This window comes from Clupea harengus, chromosome 12 (genome assembly GCF_900700415.2).
Source record: "Clupea harengus chromosome 12, Ch_v2.0.2, whole genome shotgun sequence".
Lineage (NCBI taxonomy): Eukaryota > Metazoa > Chordata > Actinopteri > Clupeiformes > Clupeidae > Clupea > Clupea harengus.
The window spans coordinates 20060811-20087002 of record NC_045163.1 but is presented as its reverse complement, the minus strand read 5'-3'; the positions used below and the strand labels follow the sequence as shown (position 1 = coordinate 20087002).

General features: G+C 46.0%; 1 protein-coding gene across 2 annotated transcripts; it reads left to right on the top strand.

Annotated features, from left to right (window-relative positions):
- Positions 1–757: 757 nt before the first annotated feature.
- Positions 758–25049, top strand: ell2 (elongation factor for RNA polymerase II 2). 2 transcript variants are annotated; one of them, XM_031578257.2, is made up of 13 exons: positions 758–1148; positions 8308–8355; positions 9573–9694; positions 10861–11024; positions 13813–14072; positions 16864–16988; positions 17864–17933; positions 18099–18713; positions 18750–19065; positions 19611–19674; positions 20239–20410; positions 20863–20907; positions 21700–25049. In XM_031578257.2, the coding sequence occupies exons 1-13, from the start codon at positions 975–977 to the stop codon at positions 21814–21816; spliced, it is 2292 nt and encodes a 763-aa protein (XP_031434117.1). In that variant the 5' UTR covers positions 758–974; the 3' UTR covers positions 21817–25049. The 2 variants fall into 2 exon arrangements, with proteins under 2 accessions (XP_031434117.1, XP_031434116.1); XM_031578256.2 differs by having other exon boundaries at positions 759–1148; positions 18099–19065.
- The last annotated feature ends 1143 nt before the right edge of the window (positions 25050–26192 follow it).

Here is a 26192-nt window from a genome sequence, read left to right as displayed (position 1 = left end):
TAGACCAGTCCGTGAAAAGGTTACCAACGCTTTAGCAGTTTGGGTTTCCGGTGACTGTCGGACCATCAACATAGTTAAGGACGTTGGGCTGACTGAGGTGATTCGAATTGCTTCAGGAGACAACTCTTATGATTTACCGTCGAGGGGCACCATTGTGTCTCGCAAACATTCCTTTTATGGCGGCGAGAGAGCACGAAAAATGCAGCTCCTCGAGCAAGCTGCCACCGTCACCCTCACTGGTGACCACTGGACATCAGTCAGCAATGACAATTACCTGGGTGTCACAGCTCGTTTGATTGACAATGTATGGAAATTGAGATATTTTTCATTGGAAGTAAAAAAAAAAAAAAAACAGACAAACAAACTTTTAATCGCGATTAATCTAGATTAATGAATTTCAAAATGTGAGATTAATTACTTAATTTTTTTTAATCTATTGACAGCCCTAATTAAAATATAAAGACTTCTAACCACATACATAAGTATACTACCTACTCGCTACTTTAAACTAACCCCAAGATCCAACTTTTTTATAGTTTTATGCAAATTCCTTTATGTTATTTTATATTATGTGCTCAAATGTCATAGCATTGTTGTATCTAGCATTAGTATTACATTTTATTAGTTCTAACAGTATACTGCTAGCATTGGGCTAATAAGGACAGATGCACATTCAATTCGATTTCTCTGATGTTCTATGACGTAAATACCAGCTCAGCTGATTATTACGAGCACGTGCATTGTCAAGCCGCAAAAAAAGCAGGCGGCATTGTCAGCACACACACCGGTAATTATCTAGTTTAGCGTTCAACCGTACCCACACAGGTCTGTGCTGTAAAGTGGCTGTTCATTTCAGAGGATTTAAAGGGAAGGTAGGAGAAAAAATGCGAGGCCAATCAGACTCACAACTTTAGAACTAACCCTTTCGGGAGTCCCTCCCTCCACTGTCCCGGCGAAGCAGAGTTGTTCAGTATATGCCCAATCGTCAGAGGGACTATGGTGGAAGGCTGGTAAAGATGGCGGCTCTCTCCGAGGATGGGAGGTACGGACTGAATTGTAGCCGACGGAATGCGGGCAGAATCACAGTATTGAACGTAAAACTGACGGAGACAGCCATACGAGCGCTAGAAAACTACCAAAACTGTAAGGTAAGTTACATGAAAAAGCACGACAACAAAGTAGGAAACTGTTACCTACACTTTCTCTGAAGTTTTTCTGGTCTGGAGTACAGACGTTTGCCACGCAGTTTGTTGATTTGTGCTGAATAGCAGTGTTCTTTCACAATAAAACACCACCTCAAAAAGAGACACCATTACTTATCGATTGAAGATCTTTATGAAAAGTATACAGTGGAGTATTAACTAACGGGGACAATTTACTAGCCACCCTACCGTTCCACTTAAATGCTAAGCAGCAGCACAGACGTTAAGCCAACACAGCACTGTGATAAGAATTTATGCTATTGCCATCATATATTTTCTCTTGTAACTTTATCTCTGATTAAATCAGTTACGCTAAGATGGTGTTTTCCTGTCCGTATGTAAAATGTATTCGACAGATGCCCCTTAACAGAAAGAGTTTTATACAATGAACTTATATTAGCAGGTTTGGGGTTCTTCTGGCGTGTAGCCAGCCTGCTAGCTCTAAATACTTGGTATAAGGTAAGTTGCAACTAAAGCCGGGGGATTTTAATAATTGTATTAGCAACTTTAACGAGCTAACAACGTGGCAGTTTGACCACCAATGTTACTACGAATCGGAAATTAACAAACCGGTTAATGATTTAAACTGTCGTTAGCCTGGTAAAGTCAGCAAGAGAACTAACATTGATTAATGTAAGTAATGGCGGATCGATTGCCTTCTCTTTAGTTTGAAAACAGTCCCAGCTGGTGAAAATAGTGACAAGAGCCGTGCCTTTCACTGCAGTGCCATAGCGAGCTAGTTAGCTGTAAGGCTAACGTTTCTAGAGTCACTGTTCAGTTCAGTAGACGCAAGTTAGCTATCATTTGTAAGTAGCTAGTTTGGATGGTTAGATGGCAAGTGTGTTTGTGGTCATGGTAGATTAACGTTGGCCCAGCTAGCTTGATACCGTGCTAAACTAAGCTGGCTGTTGTCTAATCAACGGTGTGCCAAAAAGTGAGCCATTTTGCAAAATTTGGCTGTTGGCCAGCACGCCAAGAGAGGGGATATTGTATGTTAAAAGACTGACAGAAGAATTTCGACATGGTATAGTGATAACTGGCTGTCCATGGAAGTTTTCCTTGATCGTAACGTTAGCTGGCGACCTAGCGAGAGTTGCCTGCCAGCTGATCATCTCGCTGCTTTAGACAATTGCAGCCGTTATCTGACATTAGCTAGCTACCTACCCTTAGCTTGACAAAGTGTTCAGTATCAGTTTAGGTTACAGTCCAGCAATTGGCATATTTGGGTATTTTTATTCCAAGATAACGTTAGTGGGTCACTTATAATTAATTCATTACATAAAAAGTTTAAAGTTACATTTTCTGTTTTACGTCAGCTGTGATTTTGTCGACATGGACGTTTGAAACTTTTGCAGAATAGCAAATACAACTACATTTGCATTTCATGAAAGAAATAGTGCTGACGAAACAAATACGCTTATATATGTAATACATAGGAAGTAAAATATTTAAAAAGTTGAAAAGATTTATACTCAGAGAAAAAATATTTATCTTAAAGTACATAAAATGAGATTACTGAGACAAGTAATGAAGCAATATGACATGAGTGGGGTTGGTAAAGGATATCCTCTGGGCTCTGACTCGGATGTATTAGTTACTTTTACAAATAAATGAGCAAGTTTAAAATATATTTAATGCATGCGCAAAAAGAGATTTAACTTTATTTAGCCTATACAAAGAGCATTTTACTTGACTGCAGTGGGATTAATAAAATAATACACAATTGTAGATTGACGGACTGATTGCTTGCTGGCCTCAGACTACAAAAACAACCAAGTACACAAGATGGAAAAGCTCTCAAGCACTGTAATACGTTCATAAAATGAAGGTATTAACCAAATACATAGGATTACAAAGGTATGCAAATTGGCTAATGCATTCATATATTAAATAGAACACTATACGAGGAGGTAGTTCCAATTAATTAAAGAGTGAGAGTGTGTGAAAGAGAGACAGAGAAACTGAAGATAAAGGGGAAGTTAGATATTAAGATAAAGAAATGGCTTGGTAGATGAGGAGTAGCCCTCTGGTCAGACGAGCAACAGAGTAGAAAGACAAAGCGACCCGTTCATTGAGCTGGCTAGCTACCTAACGCAACCATTTTGTTAGTGGATGGGTGCCGTGGCCTTAGTCGTGTACCACCTTCAACCAGCCATCTCAAGGCTGATGTGAATCCACCCTGGAGGGTCTATTAGAGGAAATCTAGTTTGGGATAGTTTTTTTTCTATTTCCAACTTTTAATGCGTTTTGCAAGAGACCCCTTCATCCGTGTCAGCTAGCTAGCACTGCCATCACCAAGCTTAATGAGAAAAAAGGCTTTTGTTTTTCAGTTCGGCAGCTTATAAAAACATAGTTCTGGGTTCTTTACTTCAAATGACGATTTGAAGTTCCTACGTTAAGCAGTTCAAGCTGAATTCTTTGCTGAAATTGGTAAGAAAAAGAAAAATGATACGATGCCTAGGAATAACAGTATACAGTACAGTGCACACTCTGCAAGCTGAGGAAAGGAAATGGATGAATTAATTTATAATCGAATGCTCAAGAGTGGTTGCTGTGTGGCGTCTTTGCTGGAGTAAGTTTAACAGTCAACAATCAAAAAGTTGAAAGCCTAGATCTATTGCGAACATACTTGTTGCACAGCTTGGCCCCCTTGGTCTTGGTAAAAGGAGCTTGCAACAAGTCATGCATTTGGCTTAAAGCTACTGAAACCTACTAGCTGAGTAAATAAAACACTGTTAAGGTACAGTGAAATGGGCATTTGATGTTGATACTACGGGAAAATGCCAATATATATTAATTAACTTTGATTGACACTCTCACATAACTACTTGCAATTTAACGTTTAATACAGAACATATGCCTATCAGTGGATGCGTAGCATTTTTTTTTAAACATTGTTTCTACATTTGAATGATTTGGATTTCATTCAATCAGTTAAAGTGAAGTATTGTATCAGTCAAACATTTTATTTTATTTGATCAGAGCTTGTTTTAAACATTTTCCACACTTTGGGAGCCACTTGTCTATGTGGTCATAATTAGTTGGACCCATCAACTGTTTATAGAGGTGGACGACATGGTTCCATGCCCTTCCGTTCTATAAAAAATGAAGCCAAAATCCCTCCGCCATTTTGTGAAATTTGGAACCAGTGTTTGCGCTTGAGTCAATATAAGTGCATCATGATCTCTACTGGGTCATTGGCTAATGCTACTCATTCATCGTAGCTACTTGTGTAGAATGATCCTGTAGTGCAGTGTGTGATGACTCATTATTGAAACATTAGACAAACTTTCCTCAAAGGGTCTGTTACAAGTTCCAGTTACAAGAAATTATAATAACAATGGTAGGTTAAGCTAAGTTGCCTGGCAAACTCGGCTACTACACGTAATGAACGAGAACGGGCGTGATTCAGGTACTGCGATTGGTCTCTTCCAACGATGGCTGTTAATCACTTCATTACCAAGTGTCTCCACGCCTCCTTACATTATAGTAGAATATTGTTTTCGCAACTAATATCGGGGGGGGGGGGGGGGGGGGGTGGCGGTGGCTGTGTGTGTCAGCATTAGGGATGGGTATCGTTTGGTTTTTATCCGATACCGGTACATAACCGATACTTTTAAAACGATACCGGTGCCTAAACGGTGCCTGAACCGATACTTTTTTTTTTTTAAAGCACAAAGCGACGATTGACGACATTAAAGAAAGGCTTTTTTTTATTGCCAAGGCAATTTTTTTTCTTCAAATTGAACAATATATTAACTGTTTAAAGTATATTATAAATATAAATACATACAAAACACTTGGCTTCCAACTACAGCTTCAAACTTTTTAACTTCAAACTATGAACATTATATTAACTGTAAACAACAGTTTATAGTATACTTAAATAAATATAAATAAATAAAAAAAACATGAGCATATTTGCCTTTGGAGTCAAAAATGTATTTATTTCATGAAATTTCACAATTTTATGATTTGTTTATACCTATCTTTTCTATCTTGTTTATAGTTCATCTTGTTACTTGAACACACTGAGTACGAGAAAATATGTACTGCCCCTTTAAGAGACTACCGTTGGTAGTTTAGCTGTCATCTCCTCCGTTTATTTTTCAGTCTTCGGTTGCTGATCTGCCGTTGACTCTTGCCTTCTCTCCCCTCTTTTCACGCAATTATTTTGTTGCATTTGCTGCACGTCGCGATGTTTGAATCTTTTTGTGCGAAATACAGCCACACTTTTGACCGTTTACCTTTCGGTATTTTCTCTGTTAAAAGGTTGACGGCTAATTCTGTTTGTGCTTGCCTGCTCTTCACTGTCATAAGACTGTTGCTATGAAAACACCAATGAGCGTGAGCGACACAGGACAAAGTTTACATTGGCAGCTGGGGCAGTTTTACATGTGCCCCACGCAATCTGCCTAGCGACCGTGTTCAATTGGCTCAGGCACCGAAATGAAGCACCGAAATCTGCGTTGCATTTCGGTCCGGGTAGGTACCGGTTGTATTGGAACCGGTTCCATATTGGTACCGGTTCTCGGTACCCAACCCTAGTCAGCATAGGAAAAATAACTGTTCAAGTTTGAGATGGAAAGACGAGAAAAGTGACATGGAAAAGAGGCTTCTTTGTCATGAAAACGCATGGGGATGGGGCGGAGTTACACATAGTACAGGGGCCCACCATCAGGGTCAGTAGAGCTGCGGTTACTTCACTTTTTAGAGACGACACAGTGTCCATCTCTCTACAGCCATTGGCTGGACCACAGTAAGCTGGAGAATGCTTCATGGATTTTTCTCCACTCCTTGAGAGTCTGAAGTCTGAATATGAGAAAGGAAAATAATTTGTTCATAATCATGTCACTTGCAGTCACACAACCCTTACTAGGTTTCAACAGGAGGTAAACTGTGTCCACTTTGCACTTGATTGGCCTCTGAAAGGGGGGTACCTTCGTCATTTTTTTTCCTGACCTTGTCAGGCTGACAATTTGGATGTCTCTTAACTATGTAGCTTTTCATATAGATAAGCATGTGCAGTGTATTTGTGCTGGACTGATGCAGCAAGTTTTAAGCTAGGCTAATTCAGTGACTGCCTTAAAGCAGCAGTAAGATGTTTCGGTCTAAAACTAGCAAGCTAACTGTCTAAAAGGCATACTGAATACTTGCAAACACCATCATCAACGAAGTTGGCACTAATTAAATACTTGCTATAATGCTCACTGCTGTCCTTTAGGTGATATAGTTGCAGATGTCGTGCTTTGAAAGTTTTACTTAAACATTTTGGCAGGGTAGTCTGTCCTGGACCATAGAGTTGCATAGCTTGAACAGCTAGTGGGAAGGATAGGTGTTTTTACTGTCCTTCACATGGCTGTATCATAAAAATTGTGGCATCATCTTCAGATGAATTATTTGCCTTAATCTTTGCATACGGCACACTCTGAAGTGAAGGGAGTTGTCTGAAAGTTGTCAAACGGCAGCTCTCATTATTCAACTTCTAGATGATCTGTAGTTGGATATGTAGTCTCAATGTCTCAGGCATGCTACACTACTAGATATGCTGGTTGCTATCTCTTGAGCATGCATGTTGTTTCAACAACCTGTGTTGCAGCTGTGTGCACACTTGTAACAGGAAGCTTGTCTAGTTTTGCCATATTTCCAGAGAAGGAAGCATCAAAATGCAAGGTGATCATTTGTTTGCTCTGTATTTGATGTCATGAGTCATCTCATTGACCAACAGTAGTTTTAGCCTGTTTTGTACAGTTGATGACTTAAGTTTGATCTTTCAGGGCCATCACTGAAGTTTGTTGTCATGTGTATGTATCTAGTCGTTCCTTGTGTATAGCAACTAGATTATTGTGTCTGTGTTTTAGTCTGCTTTGTGCTTGTGAATAGTGAGCATTCTCCTATGCTGCTACACTTGAAGGTTTGTAACTACCTGTGTGTATGAGCTTGGCACTGGCCCCTGCATGGTGTGTGTGTGTGTGTGTGTGTGTGTGTGTTTACAGTAGTGTTTACAATGCTGTGTTTGAGTGCACCCTCTATCCCCAGTACCCCCCACCTCACGCCCTGCTCTCCCTGTTAATCATTGTTAATCTATCTGGCAATGAGACGAGGTGGGCCCAGAGAGAGAGAGGGAATGCATGATCAACAATATGTGTGGGCAAAACATGCCACCCGCTAACACATCTGTCACAGTTTGGTGTTGTCTGATTGGCTATTGGATGTCCCCACCTGCTTCTGTGTTATGGTAAAGTGCACAGGTGGCAGCAGGCCACGCCTCAAGCGCATGACACGCCTGGCGAGACGGTGAACTCAACTGCTTGGATAGTTTTTAAACAGTCTCAGATTCCTCCAGGGATTTAACTTGAGACAGTGGTGTGAAACTTATCTTCATCACAGTGGAATGCTTTGAAGCTGCTCTCTACTGTCAGGACTTAAGGGAATCCACTCCAGGCCTTACGTTTTAAAAAGATACATTTTATAATGTGGTGACTGTTTATTACTTTAGCTGGCCCATCTCTTACAATTATACACACACACACACACACACACACACACACAGGTTCGCTGCATTGGCCTCGTTTGTCTGCTGACATTCGTTAGTATGCTGTCTGGACATGGAGCTCCCAGTTGCGCTGCTATCTTATGTTGATGTCTGTGTGTGTGTAGGGAGGAGTTCTGTCAAAGCCAGTTCTACAAGCCTTTTTCTCCAACTCTCACTTATCGGTGCCTGGCTAGTATGTAGCCTGCATGTTCACCTGAAGCCAAGTGTTGCCTTACAGAGCTCGTAAAGATGAGCTGTCTCAAAGGGAGGAATAGCTCATGACCAGCGATGACTGATTCATGAATGTCACTGAAAGCTTGTCACTATCACTACCATTGGCCCTCTCAGGCGTTGGCTGAGTTACACTTCACGATTGTTGCTTCACCTGATGTACACCTCTTCCCCTTTTTTTTTTTTTTTTTAAATGTCAAGTCAACTCATGCTCGGAACTAAGAGTACGAAGCCCCAAAGTTGTCTTGCTCTTCAAAAAAAAAAAAAAATAATAATAATAATTGCATTTATCCCGCACTCAGTTTCTCATGCTATCCTTTTCTTTTTTTTGTTTTCCAGAATGTACCGTCCTCGCAGCCAACCATACATTTCCAGGGACTTCAAGGGGTGAGTCACTTACTGTTAACTCTTCACCTGTGTGAGTACAATGGGAGTGTTATTGAGAAACACTTTCTCCCAAGGCTTTTCCAGTAAGCTGATGGGATTTCTCAAGGCTCCTCCATAGGACATTTGGGGTGTGTGTGTGTGTGTGTGTCTACTCTACTTTGACAGCCCTGTTGGTGGGCAGGTTACTAAGTCACTCCAGCGTGTGTCTTTATCAGCTCACTGCAGCCTCAGGTCAAATATTGGCACACTCAGCCTTGGTCTCCCCAGGTTGGGGGTGGGGGGCCTGGACTGAGCCTTCTACTGCAGTGAGCATAAGCTGAGTCATTCTAACCCTACCACCATATATGTGTGTGTACACACACACACACACTAGCCCTTCTCTCCCCACTGAAGAGGACTTCCAAGAGGCCAGCTGATTTCTCATGTTGGCGCCATACTGTTTCTTACTAGAATGACAGAGGACGCATGATGATCGAATCCAACTGGTCCAAAAAAACAGAAGCAACAAGGCTTGCCAGTATTAGCTGGGCTCATAGTCGTGAGATAAGGAAGTTGCGGTTTATTGCATGTTTCTTGTCTATTGCGGTCACTTCTGTAGATAACCTGTCAGCCAAATAATGTGTCTGCATCACATGCTTGTGTTTGGAGCCATATGTTGAGGTCTGCAAGGGTAATGGAGTAGCGTGTGTTAACTGAGAGGAGGGGCTATTTATGGTGTCCTGTGGGTTGACTCCCGACCCCCCCCCCCCCCCCCCCCCCCACCCCACACACACACACACACACACACACACACACACACACACACTCTCCTGTGAAAGTGGTTGGCTGCTCTTTGGACCACAGGATGAGTTCAACCCAGGAACAGCTATAAATACTATGGCAATCAGATAGGTTGGAAGACCCTCACAAACAATAACAGCCACCGCACATATGACCACAAATATACATAACCCCCTACACTAGCACCTCCCCTATGGCCATAAACACGTACTCAAACAAGCACCATATATGAATATAAACACAAGCACGCATACAAAAGCACAACATAGATGCCCATCATGTATGATCACAAATGCACACCTGCCGTCCCAGTGTACAGTTACAATTTCCTTTCCAGTCCGAAGGGTATGAATGCAAAGTGGGCCGTAGTGTTATGGGTTTATGTTTGTGTCTCTGTGTGACCTGCTTGTTTATGACCAACTGTGTTGCTCTTCCAGCGTATCAAGATTCCTCGGACGGACGCCCCAGACGGCGCTCATAACTTTGATTTCTACCTGTCAAATGTTGGCAAGGACAACCCTCAGGGCAGCTTCGAGTGCATCCACCAGTACATGTCCAGGTATGCGGGCTCACACTTGTGTGTGTGTGTGTGTGCACGCGCACACACACACACACACACCAGCCTCACCTTCAACTCACCTGTGCTCCATCACCACCGCAGCACACCTAAAGCTAAAACCACACATCTGCACTATACAAACAAAACCATAAGGCTGTCCAGACCCCTGCACACATGTGATCAACACATAACCCACACACCTGTCCACACCCAGGCTATGATTGAGCAATGTGCTGAAAAATATAGTGATTGCGACAACAAAGAACGTCCCTTAGTCATGTGTTTTGGTGACGCTCGCCTTTGGCTGGAGTCTGTCTGCCACATCAGATGTGTGCATCACGTTATTCAGAACGTGTGGGTGGTATGGATGTGGGAGAAATGCACAGATGGCAATCTTAAAAGCGTATATAGGCCGTGTTGCAAGATAAATATCTGGTCTGACCCGCATGAGACATGGCCATCATTTTCCAGTGGCTAACCTCTCAGAGGCACTTTACGGGGGAGTGACTGAAGCCACAAACACACACATGTGAAGGGGTAGGGAATGACTCGTTACCATGGCTACAGGTACAGATGCCCTGCTCATTCATGACTTTTGTCATGTGGTCTCCTTTGGTCATCTGGACTACTTTCAGGTTGAAATTATGTTTAAAATATTATTGTTATATTTGTTTTGGATTCATCACCCATGTTTTGGTGCCACACCTGGTGATCTCAGTGCTGTTACGGCATGACACAGCTCCCTGTGAGCAGGTTACAAGGCCGATGATATACATACTTTATGTCTAAAAATAAACACCACCCATTTGCCGTTTTAATGCACACGTTGTCATTAGTCATTCAAGACAACAGCGGTATGGTAGACATGACGTGAGCGCACACAAGTGTCACCACCGCCCGTTTTTAACCTGCTCAAAAGGTGTTCGGAATCATGAAATACCCTCAATGTGCATTTCTATTCATACTTTATTTAAGGCACTTGTAACAGATGAAGATACAGGTCATTCAAGTTTATTCATAGTTCTCTATACACATTGACTTATTGTTTGCATATGTGATAAAGATACAGGTTATTGAAGTTTATTCATAGTTCTCTATACACATTGACTTATTGTTTGCATATGTGTTGACTCATTGGCATGTTTGTCTGTCTACCCACGTTGCAGTGCTGGCACGCCTCACCTGGCATCTCTGGGCACGATACAGGACAAGATCACGGTGTGTGCCACCAGCGATTCCTATCAGGTGACCCGCGAGCGCATGACCCAGGTCGAGGAGGACTCGCGCAAGAAAAGCACCAAGGTCATCAAGCCCGGTGGTCAGTTCAGAGGTACCAGACCCAAAACACACACAGGCAGGCATACCGGCATACCCATGCATTATAGAAGATCACAACATTTAAACACAACACAATGCCAAGTTTCTTTTTCATACTTATGTTCACATGGAGCACTGAAGTCACTTGAAGTACAAAGTAGCCAAGTAGCCTGTTTCTGTCTGTCTGACTGACGCGACCTCAAACACACACACACACACACACACACACACATTCCATCTCTCTGCCCCTGGTTGGCTACTCCCATGCAGCTCCTGCAGCCCTGCCCCTGGATTGGTTTGCGCCGCCCTGGCCGTCGCAGTGCTGCAGCTGGCTGTCTCTCAGCCCCAGTGAAACGTGTGCTTTATCTCTCTCTCTCCGCTGGGCTGAGGGCTCGCTGTTTCTGACGGTCATTCTTCAGCGGCCTGTAGTCAGCAGCCCTGGAACTGAACGTTAGCAAGCATGTGGTATCTGTAAATCTGTCAGTGCAGTAGAGAAGTTAATCTGTGATGTTTGTGGGCATGTAGACAGTAGTGAGTGTACACACACACACACACACACACACACACACACCTCTCCATTTGAACGTACCATGCTGGGAATTCAGGTGTCTGGCTGAGATTGGTCTGTGAGATTAAGGTCAGTGAGAGTGAAAATTAATCCCATTAAACTGAAGTGATCTCTCCTGTTTATCTTTTCTTGTTCTCTCTCTCTCACCAACCCTCCCCTCCTGCCTCTCCGCTCAGAGACCGTTGAGACGGAGTGAAACAGAATGAGAGATAGTCGTGGTGGATGAAACTGAGAGAGTTGCACATTGGGTTATCTGTCACCGGCCTCTGCCGTTGTTTTGCATAGCAGAGGTATCTTTTCCGGTGTGTGTTATGTGCCTGCTTGGCTGTCTCACCTGCTAGAGGTATTTTTAGTGGGTTCTCGGCGTGTGTGTGTGTGTGTGTGTGTGTGTGTGTGTGTGTGTGTGTGAGAAAGAAGTGCCAGGCAGCCGGGACTCGACTAAGCGGTAATTTGCGTGTGGGTCAGCGCAGAGGCCATAAACATAAATAGCCAGTAGATCACTTTGCGTTAAAATGCTCTGTGTGGTGAAACATGTGTGGCGGAGGCGCCGGCGCCGTCTCTCCCACATGGCCGTGCCTCTGAGTGAAGACCCTGTTCTTACAAAAGAATGTAATCGCCCATCTGTCTGTCTGTGTCCGTCTGTTTGTCTCTCTCCCTCTCCCTCTCCCTCCTTCTCTGTCTCTGTGTCTGTCTGTCTGTCTCTCTCAGTGTCTGTCTGAGTGTGTGTCTGTCTCTCTCTCTCTCTCTCTCTCTCTCTCTCTCTCTCTCTCTCTCTCTCTCTCTCTCTCTCTCTCTCCCCCTCCTCTGGTGCTCACTAGATGCGTGTGGTGGTTCCCTGACGGCACAGCTGCTCTTTATACAGTTTCAGTCTCAACACCTGGGAGCTTGCGCGCAGGCACACGCACACACACACACCCACTTCTGCAGTCTGAGTGTCTATCTGCAAACGAGAAGTCAGTTACTCATCCCATAATCGGTTTCTCCCTCTTGGGGCTTTGCATGAAGCAGCAGCCTGGGGGAGGGAAGGGGGGGTTGAACGTGAGAAAAAATTGAGAGAGAGAGAGAGAGAGAAGTGGTTGGGGACAGGCCTGGGCTTGTGCTACGAACCAGAATTACTCCAAAACGGAGAAAAAGTAAAGTTGTCCCCCATCTGGAATGTGCTTGTGAACACACACACACACACACACACACACACACACACACTCTGCATGAATCAGATAATCAGTAATCAGACCGCTCGGGACGTTCTTGCTGTTGAAATATTGGATTTCGTAGCCGTTAACGTGAGTGCTGTGTGCGGAAACGTGCAGATTTCCTCGCCGGACCGCTCTGAGGGCAGCTGGGAATCGCTGTTTAAAGAGATGCCAGAGAGGGAGGGAAGCAGGGAAGCAAGCAACCCTTTGGCTTTATCTGTAAACCGTGCCTGACGTTTCATGTCCAAACGCCTTGGAGCTGTGTTATGTCACATGCGCTAATGCGCTTAAGCTGTGACACAAAAGATTCACCCGCTTTCTGGGCATTGAGACAGCAGAAACCGTGTGTGTGTGTGTGTGTCTTGTAATGGGTCAGCACCCATCACGGTGAGGAATATCTGTTTTTGTGTGCCCTTTATCTGGTAAAGCGCTTATGAATTTCATAACGGGTGAAGTGAACGCTGAGGTGCGCTAAAAAAGCCCCAGTGGCAGCGAGGCGACAAAGAACCATCACTCTGTTCGATAACTAGCGCAGAGGTTGGCAGAGTCGGAAGGAGAGCGGTGAACTTTCTCCATTTTAGCTGCAAGCAGGCTTATCGTTGTTCTTGGTGTCCATCGTCACGTGAGGCGTACTGGTTACAAACAAATAGGAGGTCTGCTGCCGAGGCTTGGCTGTAATGCACACCTGCACGCTCTTGGAAACCAGCGAGCCTCGTCACCGGTGTCTCTCCAGGTGTCTTAAATAACCAGCTTAGCTCTGCGCTTGGCAGACGTGGCTTCTTGCTCCCAGGAAGACTTCAAAAAGGCTTTTCCAGATCCCCTCATCAACAATGCAACAAACACATAGCCTATGCGTACGCTTGTTTCTCTATCCCACACTCACTTTGAGACACACACACTTGCTAGGGCTCGAGCAAGGCTTTGTTTATTTAATTACACCTCTTAAAAATGTCATCAAATGCATAGGTTTGTTCATGCACACTAACACATGCACATCCACCCCTCACAAACACCTTCCTCTCTGTGTGCCTCTCCACCAGGTAAAACCGTTCAGATGCGCAAGCCGGCACCCTCCGCCCCGGACCCGGTCCCCGAGCGCAAGCGCTCAACGCCTATCAACCCGGCCAGCACCATCCGCAAGTGCCTCACCAACAACCCGGTGGCGCAGCGCCCGTACCGGGACCGCGTGATCCACCTGCTGGCTCTGCGCCCCTACAAGAAGCTGGAGGTGCTTGCCCGCCTGCAGAGGGATGGAGTCAGCCAGAAGGACCGCAGCTCGCTGGGCAGCACCCTGCAGCAGGTGAGTGGGGGAGTGGAGTGGAGTGGATGGGAGGGAGAAATGGGAACATAAGCAAGATGATTGTGTGTTAGAGGGACTTAAGCACAGGTGAAGGGAGGGAGAGTACCAGGCGAGGTGGCAGGAGTGTTTGCTGTAAGGGGAATGGTGAGGACTGTCAGAAATGGAGAGGGGGGGGGGGGGGGCACTGTGGCGCAAGCAGTAGCCCCGACCATATACGGGCATGAACGCCCACGGAGACACAGGTTCGAAATCCGACCTGCTGTCATTTCCCGATCCCACTCTCCACCTCTTCTCTCATCTCATTTCCTGTCCAAACCTTCACTGTCCTATCTGAATAAATCCAAAAAGCCCAAAAAGAAATGGAGAGAGGAGATGCTACGGCAGGCATTTGTTTGTGTGTGTGTGTGTGTGTGTGTGTGCAACAGCAATTGGAGGCTATTGGGCCGTGTGTCTCTACCGATGTCAATGACGAGCTACTTATTGGTCCGATCGGGTACATTGAATCTGTTTTGGAGCAGTCAGTGAGTAGTCACTCTCACTGACTGGCTTTCCTCATACACAAACCGTAAACATAGATAATTCTATGGCTATAGCACGAACAGGCTGTTCAAGCAGCAGGCTGTTTTGAGCGTCGAGGCGGTCCTGCTGTTGACAGCTCACTGCGCAGCTAGCTGTCAGAAGTATTCACACATGACTTGCATTGCGACATAACTTCATCAAATGTTGCTTACTGGATAATCACAGGGGGAACATGTTGATGGCCAATGTAGCCAAGTCTTGCTGTGTCGCGGCATGTTGTGTGCTAGTAATGCCTCGAGGGCAAACACTTGTATGAGGAGGGGTGCTGTTAATCAGGTCTGTGCTGTCTCTGTCTCTCACTGAGAGGGTTACTTTCCTCCACATACACCTCACAGCTCTCCTAGAGGCGATTATTGAGCTAATCACCACATATGAAGCGGTGAACAAGTGTAAGTGTGGGTTTTGGGTGTGATTTCTAAGGCTGGAGTGCGAGTCGCTGCAGCACAGGCCAGGCTTGGGATACACAAAGACGTTCATTCACTTCTAATTAAAGCCACGGGATGAGTTAAGAGCTATACATTCTATACATTAAACTGCTCTGAGCTCCCTTACATTTAGATCTTGCCTAGGCAGTCTGCGGGGGGGGTGGAGGGGTTGAAATACACACAAACACAGTGCACATGGTTTGGGGAATGTTGCTAATGTACTTTAATGTCTCGCGTGTGTGTGAGTACAATGCTGGCTTGTTCGGGGATTTGTGTGGCCAAGTTTGGTTTTGGGACCTTGTGTGCCCTTAATTTAGCAAAGCAACCCGTTCCAACTGCATACTGAGGCCGAGTATGGAAGGTCTAGAAACTGAGGCACTCTCTCAAAACAGTCCCCACTGAACACCTGGCTATACTTTTCCGTGCAAGAGCTCTGTGACAATGCAAGGTTGCGGTCAACTTATCTTGGTAGAAGATGGAATTTGATCCACCGACACCACAAGTTCCTCTGCATATCATTTACAGTATTATGCAATGAGTTTGATTCCAGGGTTTGCGTTAAAGTCTGTGTGTTTTGCAAAATATGTCTGTTTGGAAGGGCCAGTTTTGGGCTCTGGACAAACAGATGTGGTTTAATTAGTTATATTTTGACGAAGGCGATCATTACGTTCCATACTCGGCCTGATTGTGACCACTATGGGGGTGTGTGTCTGAGTGACAAATGAGCCGTGGTTTTATTTTGTTTTCCTTCCTTGTTTGGGAAAGGGTGGTTGGAAGGAGGGGAGAATTTGAAACCGTGGACGGATTGGAGGGGGTAACTCGATAGCCCTCCCCTTGCTAGCACTCTGCTTCTATTTTTAGTCTTTTTTTTTTTTTTCCTCCCCTCTCTTCCCTCTTCGTGTGTGTGTGTGTGTGTGTGTGTGTGTGTTTTCTGCTATATGTTGCATAATGTCTTCATATTGACATAGGGGTTGTTGACAGGGAATTTTAGAAGCATTTACTTGGTTAGCATTTGGATGTCCCGTAACTTTTCAAAATGTCTGTGAAAATTGTGGGACTTTCTGCAGTGTGTGTGTGTGTGTGTGTGTGTGTGTGTGTGTGTGTGTGTGTGTGTGTGTGTGTGTGTGTGTGTGTTGGTCTGCTGGGTGTGTTCCTGTCCCGCCCTGTTTTTCGAGCTTTGCTTGCTGGTGTCTCGTTATGGTAATGCTAGTGTTGTGAGTATAAGGTACTGGGAGGCACCCAGAACCCTAATGACAGCTGGCACATCAGAGCTGTGTGTGTGTGTGTGTCGGAAAGACGGTTAAAGGAAGTGTCTGCGAAAGATTGTTTATATTTGAACTCAACACTACCCCCTCCCCCCCTCTCCCCCCCCCCATTCATGGATGCGCATTGCTAGGCAACAACCCTATACTGCGGAATCCAGAGTGTCTGCTGCCCAAGGGCCACCGCTGTACACAGGGGGTGGAATGGTCTAACGTTCCAGCCTCATATGAAGTGGATGTCTCTAGCTAGTTCTGAACTTTTGTTTCAACTATGAGAGTTAGGCTAGTTTAGATTGTTTCGACAAAACTAGTGACCAAAGAGAGGACCATAGGTTTGTATCAGCTAAGATCGCAAGATCTGTGCCAGAGGGAAACCTTTAATTCTTCACACTTGGTGTGTGTTTGCATCCATGCATGCCTGAAATGAATGTTATAACAGCTGCTATATGTCCTTCCTGTAGTGGCTGAAAGCGAAAGGTCTTGCCTGAATCATGACGTTTTGCATGTGTGTGTGTTTTGTGACAGGTGGCCAACCTAAACCCAAAGGATAACTCGTACGCTCTGAAGGACTTTGTCTTCCGCGACGTGCAAAGGGACTGGCCCGGCTACTCTGAAGACGACCGTACGGAAGTGGACAGGATTCTGACCCGGTAAACACACACACGCATCTCTTCAACAAATGTTAATACACACTGACATATATGTGACTAACAGAAGGGCAAGACCACACCCACAACCACAGGTAATGCACACCTGGAGAGGGTTTGAGCATGGTGGACCCACAGTTGTTTTTCCATGGTAACTCAAGACTGTTGATCCCACAGAGCCATTGTGTAGACAATCTCATAGTCCAGCCCAGCATTAACCCACCCAAGCCAGCTGCTCACTCTAGAAGGGCTTAAATGGGTGCTCTGATTTGGACTCATTGCTGTGTCTTTGCGTGCATGCGTGTGTGCGGGGTGCCAGATATGGGCTAGCGTGAGCACTTTCCTCACTGTCTGACAGAGATGCAAGTCACACAAGGCTTCTCATCCCCCAGCTCCCGATTTGTCAGTGCAAGTCCCTCTATCTGATTCTGAGACCCCATCTTAGTCTCACTCTCCTCGTTATCAGGGCTGTTCTCTGCTGATGAGCTGGCGCTGAGCAAGCCTGTTGAGTGGCACAAATGAGAATATCAACGCCACAAAGTGCCATGCCGTACCCTGTGGCGGGGGTCCTCGCTGCGCCTTTATCAGCTGAAATTACGGTCTTACTGTGGGTTCTTCAGTTGTTAAGCCAGTTTTGTGCGCCAGCGTCTGGTTGATCGTCCTATAGGGCGCCGTTTCAGTGTGGCCTGACTGAGTGATTTCCCTGAAGGAGGCCATGGCTGGAATGTGAAACTGACCTTCTTCTATGCAAAAGCCATGGCTTGTGTTTTTGTTGGTGCTTTCCTTTTTGGGATGAAATATGCATGAGCTCTGCCAAAAAAGAAAAAAAAAGTGTGGTTTTAATTGTGTCACTGCTCAAAGAGTGCTCTTGTTTACAGGAAGGGTATTATCCTGGAGATCCTGCCATCCAGCAGTCCGCCAAAGGAGGCAGTCCCCACCTCCCCATCGGTGAGACACACACACACACTACTTTGTCCCACATAACTACACCTGTATTCCTAAGGGTAGCATATGCTGTTCTCTGATCTTTGTTACCCCCTTTTTTTTTTTACTTACTATTCCCCCCTTACCCTCGCTCATAAAATATCTGTCCATCTCCTCCTCACCCAACAGAAACGCATGCCGGAGGGTGACTTCATCGACCCTCTGATGCCCAAGAAGCCGCGCATCTCCCACCTCTCCAGCCGAGCCCCTGCCGCCCCTCCGCCTCCTCCTCCCCCCTCCCTCTCCTACTCCCTCTCTTCCTCCTCCTCCTCTTCAGATCGTCGCTCCAGCACCGCCCCGCAACCGCCTCCCCCCTCGGCTGCCTGTCCGGGCCCAGCCCCCTCCTCCTCATCCTCCCGCCCCCCGCCCTCCGGCTCCACCTCCAACTCCCCCAGCACACCGGAGGGCCGTGGCTCGCAGGACCTGCCCTTAGACCAGAGCTCAACCTGCGGGGAGGCAGCCGACCGGTACTCGCCCAGCCCCCCCGCCAGGCCCACCCACGCTCATGTGCTCCCTCCTTCTGGAGCCACCTTGCACCCTAACGCACGCGCCTCCCCCGATAGCGGTGTCAGCAGCAGTAGCAGCAAGAAGCCCAAGAAGAAGTCGAAGAAGCACAAAGACAAGGAGCGCAACAAGGACAAGGAGCGCGACAAGGACAAGGAGCGCGACAAGGACAAGGAGCGCGACAAGGACAAGGAGGCCGACAAGGAGAGGGAGGCCGACAAGGTCAAGGAGCGCGAAAAGGTCAAGGAGCGCGACAAGGACAATGAGCGCGACAAGGTCAAGGAGCGCGACAAGGACAATGAGCGCGACAAGGTCAAGGAGCGCGTCAAGGACAAGGAGCGCCACAAGGACAAGGAGCAGGACCGGGACAAAGACAAGGAGCAGGACAAGGAGCAGGACAGGGACAAAGACAAGGAGCGTGACAAGGACAGGGAACGGGACAGGAGGATAGAAGAGCCGAAGCAGGAGAAACCAGCCGTGCCAGCAGCCACCGTGGTGGTGACCACAGAGGAGGAGAGGCCCAGGAAGAGGCGCCGTGCGGAGGAGAAGCAGCATACACCAGCCCACAGGAGTCCCCTCTCTGAATGCGAAGGTGTGTGTGTGTGTGTGTGTGTGTGTGAGAGAGTGAGAGAGAGAGAGAGAGAGATCAATTTGTGTGGTGTGCGTGGTCTATGTTACCCTGTTTTTGAGGTGTGTTTGCGTACATGGTGTATGTTCAGTTGATGTGTGCACTGTATGTGGCGTGTGTGTGTGTTTGTGGACTGTGTCCCTGGCTAGTGCAGTGCCCTGTAATTGCCAAGCTCTTATCTAGCAGACTTTGAATAGCAGCCCCCCTCCTGTGTCAGGGCTCACCCTCACCTGCCTGCGTCTGATGGGAGTCGCACTCCAGCGCCTCTTCCTGCAGCCATCTGGACCGCTCTCTGCTTTCTCATTATCACAACAAATCTGCTCGTGTGTGTCTGCATTCCTGTGTGCACTCCCAGGCGATTGCTTGTCTGTTTCCCTTTTATCAGAGCTCTACTGCATAGCACTGCAAACATGTATGGGCGTGTGTGTGTGTGTGTGTGTGTGTGTGTGTACAAGTATACGCATGATGTCCTAATGTCAGCGTGTGTGTCTGTGTGTGTGTGCTCTCAGATGGGAAAGACAGGACTGTCCACTCCACAGAGGTCTCGAGTGCGCTCGCACCAGACTACATCACGTGAGTACACTTCCAGTCCTCCTTCACCAATCTTGCAGAGAAAAACTCCTGTATTCCTAGCGGTGACGAATCGCAATGTGGTGGCTAGCGTTCGGGTGCACGGCGCATACTAATGAGAGGAACGCCATCACCTAGTGTGGCTGCATGCAAATCTTTAGCATCCAGAATCATACACAACTACATAGAGAACATGGTATAAACGAACCGTGGGAAATTGTGTTTTTTGCTTTCTTTATTGTGTATGTTTTGGTAACACTAGCTTTAGGCTCTGCACTACATTCCAGCAGCAGATTAGACAGACGCACACACCTCTTCCATTGCAGGTTAAACTGTGAGGTTTTTAAACCTTCAAAATTCAGGTCAGACGAGTGTGACAGTTGAGCAGCTCTAAGAGATTTCAGTCTATCATCAGGCTCCTCTCTGAGTTTTACAGGACCGACCGTAGATCTATATGTATACTCACAGTATAGGACACCGGAGGCATCTTGTGCTGTAAATGACTTTCCTTTAGTAGTCGAATAGTCCAAATAACACAAGACTCTTCTCTCTCTCCCCCCCCCCCAGTAAGTACCCAGCAGTTGTGTCTATGGACCACAGGCAGGGCTACAAGGATGACTTCAACTCTGAGTACGAAGAGTACCGCGTGCTGCACGCTCGGGTGGAGAGCATCACCCGCCGTTTCACCCAGCTGGACGCCCAGTGCCGCCGCCTCACGCCCGGATCCAAAGAGTACCAGGTGCGCCAACATGCCACCAGAGTCGGTGGAGCTAGAACCCACGGTGGAACTAGAACCCACTAACTGTTCTAGTGGTTAGTAGTGTTTGGTTAGAGCCACTGGACTGGCACAGACATCCCTGGCAAACCTCAGGGTCTTGTACTTGTACCAATACATCTGTGACTTGAGCAAGTCTATGGAACGCTCGGGCATTGAGAAGCTCCCCTATGATGCCAGACCTTCATAGTCAAGGGTGTTAGGACCGCCATACATATGTCCAGTGTGAAGCGATGTTCATTCCCGTTCCTGTGTTTTTATTTAATTAATGAACTCTTCAAAACATGGAAAAAGACTTGTACATTTTGAATTAAATGGCATTTTGAGTGACAATTGAGGGAAGGGTGAGTGGTGTGGGTTATATTTGTGTGGGTCTGTTGGGCCTAACTGTGTTCTGCTTTTATGACTCCATGCAGGAGGTGCATGAGGAGGTGCTGCAGGAGTACAAAAAGATGAAACAGGTGAGTGTCCTGTCACAATGAGCTCATATGTATCGTCTCCAGTCACAATGAGCTCATGTGTTGTCTCTTCAAGCACGTCACTATGAGCTCATATGTGTTGTCTCTTCAGGCACATCACTATGAGCTCATGTATTGTCTCCTCGTCACAATAAGCGCTTATATGCCACGCCTTCTAGATGTGTTCTAGTCTACAAGCTCAGCATCCCTCACGTTGGGCATCAGTGGGCTTAGCCCTCTGTTATTTGCATACTGCGTGTGTTTGAGAGACAGTCCGTGCAGCCCGGGGGGGGACTTAAGAATACCTTTCTGTTCGTTTGGGCGCACAGCACATACTAATGAAAGGAACGCCATCACTTAGTGTGGCTGCATGCAAATCTTTAGCATCCGCAATCATACACAACTACATAGAGTACATGGTATAAACGCTGTACAATAAAACCGTGGGAAGTTTTTTTGCTTTCTTTATTGTGTATGTTTTGGTAACACTAGCTTTAGGCTCTGCACGACATTCCAGCAGCAGATTAGACAGACGCACACACCTCTTCCTCCTGCAAAGGGCTTAGCTGTCATGTGAAGGGGGGAGCGTCCTCGATGGAAAGTTATTGCAGGTTAAATTGTGAGACAGTGTAACAGAGATTGTTACTGCGTGTGTTTGAGAGACCGTGCAGCCCGGGGGGACTTAGGAATACCTTTCTGCCATCTCTTCAGGTTTGTTAAAGTGTGCTGAGAGAGAGAGTGTTATGATGTTGGTTGTGACTGTTGTTGACGCCTGCCTCTGGTTTGCTCCCCCAGCACAACCCAAACTACTATGAGGAGAAGCAGCGCTGCGAGTACCTGCACAACAAGCTGGCGCACATCAAGCGGCTCATCGCAGACTTCGACCAGCGACGGGCCCAGTCCTGGCGCTAATGCCCAGGACGGGTGGCGGGGAGTTTGGGGGCTGAAGAGGGGGGGTGCTAGGGGACCACAAAACCGGGAGGCCATAACCCTCATTTGTGGGCGAGAGAGAGGTGGGGAGATATGGAGGAGCTGAAGAGAACTCCCTTTCCTCCTTGATCCGCAAAGCCCACCTTTTTTTGCCCCCCCCCCCCCCCCCCCCCCCCATCTCCTCCCTGCCCAACCACCTCACACTCCCCTCCTGCCTCCCTTTTGGTCTGTGATGCACCTCCCCACCCCCAGCCCCCAATCCTCTTCCTCCTTTCTCTTTCTCAGCCTCCTCCCAAGGTACTGTTACCATGGCAACAGAGGAGGAACGCCCCTGTGATGTCATAATCATAGAGAAGGGAGAGGCGGTGGAGCTTAATCTCTTGAAGGACTATACAAGAAAAAAAAGAACCTATATGAAAAAAAATTAAACTTATTTTTTTCGGAAAGCAAAAAAAAAAGAATATATTCTATCTGTAGCTACCTGTATTTTGAGAGAAGGACGGAGGAAAGAGATGTATTTATTTTTTGTTTTCGGAGCAAAGAGGAGAAGGAAGGCTATAACGGAGGAGTTTGCCACGTGACTCATGTGTCGAGCGCATCTCCTTTTCAGAATCATTTCTTTCCTCAGAGCAATGCAATACCTGCAGGCCTTACCTGATTAGGGGACTTCCTGAAGCCTTTTGCACAGGAGAGGGTATGCGACTGAGTGTGTGTGTGAGAGAGAGAGAGAGTGAGTGAGTGTGTGTGTGTGTGTCGGGGGGGGGGGGGGGTGTTTATCAGGAACCCATTAGGCCCCAGCACAGGTGGCTTCTGGAACCATGACCCCAGACATTAGATGCCGGCAGGAAGCTGCATCAGTATTTAGGCCTGGTGAGGGGTTGGGAGGGTGTGTGTGTGTGTGTGTGTGTGGGAAGAGCAAGTGACGGGAGGAAGGCGAGCTGTGCCTTACGCTGTGTGCGTGCGTGCGTGTGTGTGTTCGTGTTTACACTCGCCTGACTCCTGCTCACCAGGCCCTTGCGGAGGAACTACTACAACCCGACAATGGGTCACACACACATTCGTTCGCGATGTCGTGTACGTGTCTGTGTTTGTGTCTTGAGTGTATGAACCAGCCAGTCTGAATGATGGATACAATGGATAGAATATGGATTTATGTGGGAATGGAGAAGGGGAATGTATGGCACAGGAACGGTCAGGAGGGAGGGTGGGGGGTAAGTGTAAGAAGGGTGGGATCTTGGAAAATTCGACGGGTTTTGGGGTGCTGGGGAGGTTTTTTTTTTTTTGTTTGTTTTTGGAGAAACAAAAAGCAAGAAAAAGTAAAAATGGGGAAGAAAAAAAAAAAGCTGCTACAGTCTTGTTTCGATCGAGCCAGAGCACTCGGGATCAATCTGGCTAGTGTTACATGTTCTTAAAGTGGCCAGAAGAGGCGCAGGATGCGCTGTTCAACAGAGGAACGAGTGTGTGTGTGTGTGTGTGTGTGTGTGTGTGTGTGTGTGTGTGTGTGTGTGTGTGTGTGTGTGTGTGTGTGTGTGTGTGTGTGTGTATATTTGGGGGGTGGGTGGGTGCTGTGAGTGAGGGGACAATGTGAAAGAGTAAAGAGCTGGTATGGAGGATGATGGGGTGTGGGTACCGAAGCAGCCACCATGGACGTATGTGTTTACCAATGTGGTATTCTCTCTTTAATTATTCCAGAGGTTTCAGAGCAGAATTATTTATGAATAGCAATATTATCACTTATTAAAATGTTTTTGTTTGGCTCTTGGATTAAAGTATTGGCTGATTTATGTTGAAATGAATGAACAGTAAAAATGAGTCCTTTTATTCTCTGCTTTCATTGTTAAAAGAAGCAACTTAAGGCATAAGGGAAACATGTTTACAGAGTCCTGAGTTTAAGGTATTTGCCAAGAAGACATGAAGTGAAATAACAAATACCCAATATTGTTTTGATCTGAATAAAGTACATTCACGGCTTCAGTCAGTTTTTGAGACACCGTGGGGATAAATGTGTGTTGATTTATTCTTTTCCCCAAAGAATATTTAAACCCATATTTTACGGTGCTTGTTTTTTAATCACTTATAACGTTCCATTTTAATTTTTTTAATTTATTTTATTTTAAACCAAATCTTCCCTGTGCATGTGACTCATTGGTTCAAAAGAAGTTATCAACACTGATTGAATAGCACTGCCTGGTGTGGGGGGTGGGTGTAAGGCACCGTTAGACTGAAGCCCAGATTTGAAGCAGCCTGCTACAGGAGCTTCCTCATTGTCTTTGGCCACAGTGGAATCTGATTGCCAGTCCACTGTGGCTCAAACACCCTCGAACATCGAACGCTAGATTCCAAATGAGCCATGCTCACTACAGGCTTTCTGAGACTTTGTTCATTTCCTATTCTCTCGGCTTCTCGAGCTTCCAAACAACACTAAATGTCCACCTGAATGTTGGGTCAAAGTGAATTGTTCTGAAATTGTGAATTCCAACGATCAGTAGTCAATATTGAGTCAAGTCGGTCGGGCTGGCTCACAGCTCTCCTGGCCAGATATGAGTATGTGAGTATGCAATCCTTGCCCTCCACAATGAAACATTTGGTGTTTTTTTTTTTTTGCACATGAATATCCAAGGGATGGTCCAAGATGCAGGGTGTGTGACCCAGCCAAAATGTGTGTGTGTGTGAGTTTTTAGGTTAAGGTGCCAACTTAACCTGGACTGAGGGTTGTGTCTTCAGCCCCTCGGACCCCTCTCTGCCTCCGTCTCAGCTGTGGTATTGACAGCGTGCAGCAAGACTTGAGTGGTTGTAATCCTGGAGCAGAGGTGTGCTGAGTAGTCTTTATTTTTTTCTTCTTTTTTTTTTATTTTAAGTCACGCTGGATGAAGAGACAAGAGGCCTTGGAGCTGTTGAAATGACTCCATTGGCTATTTACACATGTTGGGTTTGGAAATGTACTGGAGTCTGTAGATCACATGGTCCCCTTTCTTTCATGATTGCTTCTTGGAAGAGAAAGAAGTGGGCTATGCCCATGATGCCATTATTGGAGATGTTAATTAGTGGTGGAACAGGTTGCAAAGTAATCTCTTTAAAGCAGTGTCATCTCTTTTCTTTTGTGTGTTTTTTGTTTTGTTTTTAGTGGCAAGAAGGTTGTGGTCAAGGTGAGGGTGTTTCCAGCCTACCCCACCTGAAAACACAAAGTTCAATAAAATGTGAACTTGTCAAACATATGAAAGTGTCTGTGTTAAGCTTTGACCAAAGGAAACTGCTGTCTTTGTTTGCCGTACCTGTCGGCGCTTAAGTAGATCCAATTTTGAGCGCTCAACAAAGCCAGTAATTCTGTTGTAAACACTGATTTGAGAAAAGCGATTTATCATTTCAATCTCTTAACATCAAGAGGAACCATTAGACGTGCCTCATAACTATGCCTTCCCTCACAGTTTATTTCTTTTGTTGGAGACATTAGCCTTGAGCAGTTTACCTTCCCCAGTTGCCAGGCTCCACGCCCTCAGGCAAGACCCAGCGTCCTGATGAAGTGCAGAGGGAGAGGAAGGATCTGTCCTCACTCCAATTTTGTGATGGGGAGCCAAATGGAAGAGCTAATCATTATAACAGAAGTACCAAGGCTGTTTTTATAGCTGTCATTTTAATGACGCAGAAGCACAAAGTAGAAAAAAATCACACTGGCAAATGTTTTTCAAGAGGCATTGTTTCTGATGTTATAAAATGTGAAAGTCGGTATTAATATACTGTGATGCTTTCAACCATTACAGTGTCAGAATTTCCATTAATCACTGCATTCAGACCATCAATCTTGTCCAGGATGGAGCAACCACATCCACAAAGGGTGTGTCTAACTCTGAGTTTTCTTTCAGTTGACTCAGTTTAGTGAAATGATCTTCAAACAACTTCAAATTTGTTTTAATCAAGCATAGTACTGAAAGAATTTTAACGGCCCTTAATGCAGAATTGTCCTTTACCTTCTCCTCGATACTGACCTGGGGGTGTGGCTGTCTGAACTCAATCAGGTGTAATGAGGTCCTAGTGTAATTGCCCTTTGACTGTTAGCCTCACCTGAAGCCAAAACCTCTTATCAAAGTATCCACCGCTGCCAAAGACTATTAAAAATTATCTCTAGAGCACTTGGTACTGAATGGTGGGTCTCCGTGTCCAAGTACTGCAGCGCCTCTTAAGTTTTTATTCTGATTCGAACCCTACGTTTTCACTCTAAATCGGTTAATGGCACCAGTTACCCAATAAACCACTGATTAAATCAGATAACCCGACTAACAGACAGATAACAGAGGTCCTTTCCAGATATCAGTCACCATCTCACCCATCCTACAAAGGGCAGTTCTTATAAATGTCTAGCA